The sequence below is a fragment of the Mandrillus leucophaeus genome, unplaced genomic scaffold, assembly GCF_000951045.1.
Source record: "Mandrillus leucophaeus isolate KB7577 unplaced genomic scaffold, Mleu.le_1.0 Scaffold652, whole genome shotgun sequence".
NCBI lineage: Eukaryota > Metazoa > Chordata > Mammalia > Primates > Cercopithecidae > Mandrillus > Mandrillus leucophaeus.
Window position 1 is genome coordinate 934501 of NW_012107053.1, and position 6821 is coordinate 941321.

The 6821-nt window shown below is 33.4% G+C and overlaps 1 protein-coding gene across 1 annotated transcript in view; it reads right to left on the reverse strand.

Moving 5' to 3' along the window:
* Positions 1-6821, reverse strand: part of SNAP91 (synaptosomal-associated protein, 91kDa) — a 179686-nt gene that overhangs the window by 55063 nt on the left and 117802 nt on the right. The window contains exons 13-14 of the mRNA XM_012001209.1: positions 5330-5439; positions 3197-3315 (exon numbers count right to left, since the gene is read on the reverse strand). Of these exons, the coding sequence (XP_011856599.1) occupies positions 3197-3315; positions 5330-5439 (229 nt within the window). The remainder of the gene's footprint in view (positions 1-3196; positions 3316-5329; positions 5440-6821) is intronic.

Below are 6821 nucleotides of genomic sequence, written 5' to 3' on the forward strand. Positions count from 1 at the left end.
AGCAGCTGACCAGCACCGATTGTCTGGCACTCCCTAGTGAGATGAACCCAGTACCTCAGTTGAAAATGCAGAAATCACTGGTCTTCTGTGTCGCTCGCACTGGGAGTTGGAGACTGGAGCTGTTCCTATTCGGCCATCTTGCTCCGCCCCCAAGTCTTATAATTTTTACTATGTTGCTTAGAAATTAGAGAATTTCTTTATTAGCATTTCCCCGCAAAGCTGACTTTTCTATTGCTATGAAATGTTGCAGTTGTAGATGTTTTGTTGAGGCAAAAGTGCTGTCTAATCATCAAAAGATGAACATCAGGCCCTATAAGGTGCCTTTGTACTAATTATAAAAACATACTCCCTGGGGCAAGGGGAGGGAAAGCATTAGGACAAATACCTAATGCATGCAGGGCTTAAAACCTAGATGACAGGTTGATAGGTGCAGCAAACCACCATGGCACATGTATATGAATGTAACAAACACTCTGCACATGTATCCCAGAACCTAAAGTTAAAAAAAAAAGAAATAAGAAAATTTACATGGTTTTCACATATTTATCATTTTAAACAGGTTAAAGATGGTACCTTTCTTGTGTAAGTGTAGTGATGACCAGCATAGTACTTGTCACAGAAGGAGCACTCAATCAATACTAGCTTTCATTGTAACTTGAGAACTATCTTAGTATTTATTTTAAAACAAATCTTATGTGTTTACCAAAAAAACTTTAACCTTATATAGTCATTTAAAATAATTGAAAAAAGCATAAAAATATGCTTTAAAAATCAAACTACTATGGAAACTGCTTTACCCCAAATTTTGGCCCATTAGCTTACCTATTGGGACAACTGATGTTTAGCCATGTGAACAGGCCCCATTTTGTCAGAAATATAATGTGGATCCAACAGCCTTTTTGGGTTTTTTTTTTTTTTTTCTTTTTTTTTGAGAAAGGATCTCACTACGTTGCTCAGGCTGGACTCTCAACTACTAGGCTTAAGTGAGATTCTCATCTCAGCCTCCTCAGAAGCTACATGCATGAGCCACTGTACCCAGTTTTTTAAATCCAACTGTCTTTGGTAAACCAGTGAGTTTGTTTTACTGTCTTATGGTTAAAATTTGAAAATAAAATAAAAGCTATATTCTAAAATAAAAGCTATAATATCTTAAAAAGAAAAAACAGGTACTCCCTGTAGTGAGACAGATTAGAAAAAGTAAAGCATCTCTTTCTCAAGGATAATGAGAAAGGCTCACAGCGTGGCTACAGAGTTCCGGCTGGATTTCAGCCTCCTTGCCCTGCCTTTGAGCAATGCACGATCTACATGTCCATATAGTACAGCCCTGGCTAAAACCATACTGCTCTGCTTTCTCTTTTTATGTCTAATGATATTTTAATGTTTCAATCATCAATAGTTATATATTTCTAACTAGTAAAGGCTAAAATGTATACTAATGAAATTGGTTATTACAATCAATTCCTTACAATATTATGTGTCTTAGCAAAAAGTACTTAGAGATGAATATGAATAAAAATGTTATACTGCAATTCAACAAAATTTCACCTTTTATTTTTATTTTTTTCTTTTATTTATTTGGCATTCTTCTTTTGGTGTCAAAATTTTTTTTAAAAAGATAAAAATTATCTTCAGTTTCATGCCAGGGAATATGGAAAAGGGACTAGTTTACAGTTTCACTGTTTATTCATTAAACTTCTAACAAAGACAATAAGGTAATGAAAATAAATTATTAGCAAATTAAAATAATCAATGATGAAGCTCAGAATAAAAACATGAGTAAAAAAGAATGCCCTTATAAACCTCTTCAGCAATACTTTCCTTTACCAACTGAAATTTAATAAAGTTAAATAAAGCTGAAAGAACAATTTCATCTTAAAAATTGATAGCTGTAGCCTTAGGAGTTGAACATTTCAATATAGGGTAAGGTTTATATATTTAAAATGGAAATGTGCCAACATTTTAAATGTTCTTATTTATAGTTAGCAACATTATTTCAGAACTGGTTATCTTTCTCTTATTTTTGTCACCAAAATAACTTGGAAATGAGATCAAGAGATTACAGATAGGACTTTTGATGTTATACTGACACACTGTTTAACAAGACCACCAAAGGATATTTAATTATTTAGAGAAATATAACTTATTTGACTTAGTCATTATTGCGCATTAAAGGCTCTGATTCTGCAATGTTAAGTTGTTACAGATCTTGTCTGCTAGTGATGCAAATAATCTCTGTATAGGAGAAAAGATAACCTCAAGGCTATGGTTTTTATTACCCGATAGAACATTAACAGCTTTCTATCTAACCTAGCCATCTTATTCTAACATTCCTTTTAAAATACTTATAAATACTCAGTTCCTCAAAATGTTCTTTGAGACAGCTTTATCGTCTTACTGGTTCCCCATTAGTGAGTTACTAAGTCTTTTATTTGTGTTGCTTCTATAGTTGTACAAGGCATGTCTTAAAATTTTTGAAAATTTTATTCTGATAGTTTGGTGCATCCATTAAAACCAATTCTTTGCAGCTTTGAGCATTATGAAGCAATCACTTTAATTTTTATATTAATATTAAATGTTTTGAATCGAATATTTGTAAAAGGCTGATTTTTTTCCTGAGATCCATAAATAAAATGGGAATCAAGTGCTTAGATGTGATTCCTTTCAGTCAATCAGTTTAGGTATGGATTTTTTCTGGTACAAATAAGAATCTGTAAAAATATTTCAACTGTATGAAGCCAAATACAATGTGAATAAAATCAATTCAGGCCTAAAAGAATCCAGGAAGGAGGCTACACCTGACCAAACCAAATTAGAAATGCTACCTTTGAGTAACCATAAATTAAGGGAAATACTCAATCCTCTAAGGCCTGAGTCTCTAGACAACAATTACTAAAAATAATCAGAATTTTAGAGTAGTAATAAAAAAGAACAACAAAAAACCCACAAAACTTCCTTGTTGCAATTGTTAAAATTAAAACTATATGACTATTTGAACATTCTCACTGTATTATAGGCACTTTCTCTGTCTCTCTCTCAATATATATTTCAATAAATAAATGCCATTCTTAGGATTTTCCCTCCAAGTTTCTAATACCATTTTGGATAATCAAAAGGTAAATATTAACAATTAGAGCCTAAGTAAAAACAATGAAATAAAATGAATAGAGAAATGGCAAGGCTGTCTGGTTTCACTCACCTCCCCATGCAGTGGCTCCTCCAGCAGGTGGTGCTGGTGCTGGTGCTGCGGCAGCTGCTGCCCCTCCAGAGGAAAAGTCTGGCTGGAGGTCCAGAAGATCACTAGATGGTTTAGAAGTGCTAAAAGGAAAATAAAACATTAAAAACAGATTTTGAAATTTTATAACATAAAGGTGTTTTTGAATAAAGACATGCAGAAATCATCAAAGATTTTAGGTATTTTAAATGCAATAAAAGAATAATAATTTGGAAAGTATAGAGATATAGTATATACCAAGAGTTGGCAAACTACTTTTGTCAAGGGCAAGATGGCAAGTATTTTAGACTTTGAGGGCCAGTTGGTTTCTATCATTATTTGACTCTGCTATTGTAGAATGAGATTAAGACATAGACAATACATAAACAAATCAACAGGTCTTTATTCAAATAAAACTTTATTTACAAAAACAGAGAGTGGGCTGGACTTGATCTATGTGAAGTACCCTATAGGGAAATCAAAATCATAACCTTGAGGTTATTTTTTCTCTATTTCCCAAAATCTTTTGTATAGAAAAAAATTCATGTCTTGAGAAGAATTTATTTATAAACCAAAGGACACTAAAGAGAATTATTAACCACTAATTTATCTTTTTCCTACATTAGACTATAATATATCAATGTTTTGTTGAGACAAAAGTGATGTCTAATCATCAAAAGATGAACATCAGGCCCTATAAGGTGCCTTTGTACTAATTATAAAAACATACTCCCTGGGGCAAGGGAAGGGAAAACATTAGGACAAATGTAAGAGGACTCACCTAAAATGACTACTGCATTTTTTATTTTTACTCAGTTGAGGCTGTGCTTTTCAAAGCTTCTCTGTCTGTAGAAGTTCCAAGGAGCAGCCTTACTATTCAAAGTATAGACCTCAAAGCAGCAGCATCCTGGGACGTTGTTATAAATGCAAAATCTCAGGCATACCCTGTATCTACTACCTCAGAATCTTCATTTTAATCAGATGCCAAAGCAATTAACATGTACATTCAGATTTGAGGAGAACTGGCTTAAAGGTTACCAGGCCAGATGCGAAGCCATCAGGGTCCCAGGTTCCCTACCTGCCTTCATAAACAGCAGTTTCACCTTTATCTTTTTTTACATATTAGATTTCCAAATAATATTCTTTTGAAGAAAGGATTCTGCTGCTTTTAAAAAGTAGTTTCAAAACCACTGAAAGCATTGCTTAGTTTTGATGTCCATTTCATAAATACAACTGGATTAAATAACAGGAAAGGAATACATATTTATTATTAATATATTAAAGCTTTTATAAGAAGCAATTTATATTAGAACAGTAACAGAAAGGACTTAGCTATACCAAGCTTGCTATTATAAAATGCAGAACTAAGCAAGTAGAGAGTAAAGCATGGGTTAACATGGGTACAGTACTTGGATTTCTTGCTCAAAGTTCAAGTCTCCAAACATAGGGCATTCATAATCAGAGTCAAAGATACTACAAAATGATACTAGAATCCTCTTAAGGCAAATGAACTAAGGAATTGACCTAAATTTATTATTTGAGGATACCCCTATGAGCTGGGGATTGATTTTAGGTGGCCTGAGATTTCAAAGAACGCACAGTCATCCCCAGATTTCTCACTACTGTTCTGATCTCTAGGTGCTATAAAAACTGATTAGGAATACCCCGAAGGCCTCCTCCTACCACCAGAGTGTGAGTTCCTCATCTGCACTAGATAACTGGTTTAACAATTCCAAGTTTAGCATGCATATGTGTGTGTGTGTGTATATGTGTGTGTGTTTAAAGCATTTTAAAGTACCTTTTGAATTTCCCACAAGAAGAAACTAATTTTAGAAAACACTTTCCACATCAGTCAATTTCAGAAAAAAATTGTGTGTATCATTCTTCCATTTTCTTTCCCAGTTTGTGACACCAAGGTGATTTCTATAGCTTAGGTCTTTCTAATGATTTAAGAGGCACAGGAGTAAAACAATGTACTTTGTGTAGTAAAAACCCCAACGTATCACATTACTAGGATTAGATTTCCTTTGGTGAAATCATTTGGGTACAGCATATAAAAATAAAACCAAATTCTAATAAAATACTAATAAACAGTTGACTGCGTATTTATTAACCAACCTGACTGGGACAGCCGCAGATGCAGTTGCAAATAAATCAACCGGTGGGGATGTGTCAATAGTTTTAGCTGGTGTAGAATTGGGAGATGTAACAGTTGTGGCTGGAGAAGACTGAAAGTGAAGATGCACAACACACTTGAGTCAAATATGAATCTACAGGACACAGAGCAACAGGACTTTCCTTTGTATACCCATGACACGCCCAGAAATTTTTTTTTTTGTAATTCTTTGTGGAGGAAAAAAAAAAACTCAATAAAATTTGAAATCAATAATTGTAATAAATAATCAATATTGGCTAAAACATGTTACAAATTTTAAATGTAACATATAAAATGATAAAATATTTGGCTTAACATTGCAATGTCTTCCATTCATTAATTAAAATAAAAGCTAAATATATTTCTTGAACATAAAATTATTAGGAAAGATCTTAAGCTGCAAAAAATTTCAAATATTATCAATTGTAATAATTGCTAAAAAAAAATGTCATTATGTTTTCTTGTCATCCTAAAAAGATTTCATGTGAGGTCCTGTCAGATGACTTTCAAATCCAGAAATCTAACTTGTAAAACAGTTCACAGTTGGAAGAGAACGATTCCCAAGCAAGATTCAAGTCACTGATGTTTTGAAGATATCATGACTATAGCCCATTACTAATATGACATAGATAAAACTAAAAAGGTAAAAATAAAATCTAGTATTTATTTTTCTGGACTAGTTTTTTTAAGAAGAGGTATTAATAGTCAAATAATATATTAAAAGATTTTTATTTAGTTACTGTAACTAAACAATTTCGTCTGGTATATTTAATTCTTCATGCATTCACAAGAGAAAGATTAATGGAACATTTCAAAACAATCTATCGATACTTAGTTCTGTAAGTGGAGATGAGATTAATAGCAGGTAAAATTTATGAAGACCAAGACCAAGCCAGGGCTATCAGATACTCCCCTAACTGGACATCTGACTTCAAACAGACCAAACTTAAAGGAAGTTTTAAAAAGAATAATTTACCAATAGTAGGCTCTGAAATTGAGGCAATAATTAATAGCCTGCCAACCAAAAAAAGTCCAGGACCAGATGGATTCACAGCTCAATTCTACCAGAGGTACAAGGAGGAGCTGGTACCATTCCTTCTGAAACTATTCCAATCAACAGAAAAAGAGGGAATCCTCCCTAACTCATTTTATGAGGTCAACATCATCCTGATATCAAACCCTGGCAGAGACACAACAAAAAAAGAGAATTTTAGACCAATATCCCTGATAAACATCGATGTAAAAATCCTCAATAAAATACTGGCAAACTGGATCCAGCAGCACATCAAAAAGCTTGTCCACCATGATCAAGTGGGCTTCATCCCTGGGATGCAAGGCTGCTTCAACATATGCAAATCAATAAACGTAATCCAGCATATAAACAGAACCAAAGACAAGAACCACATGATTATCTCAATAGATGCAGAAAAGGCCTTTGACAAAATTCAACAGCCC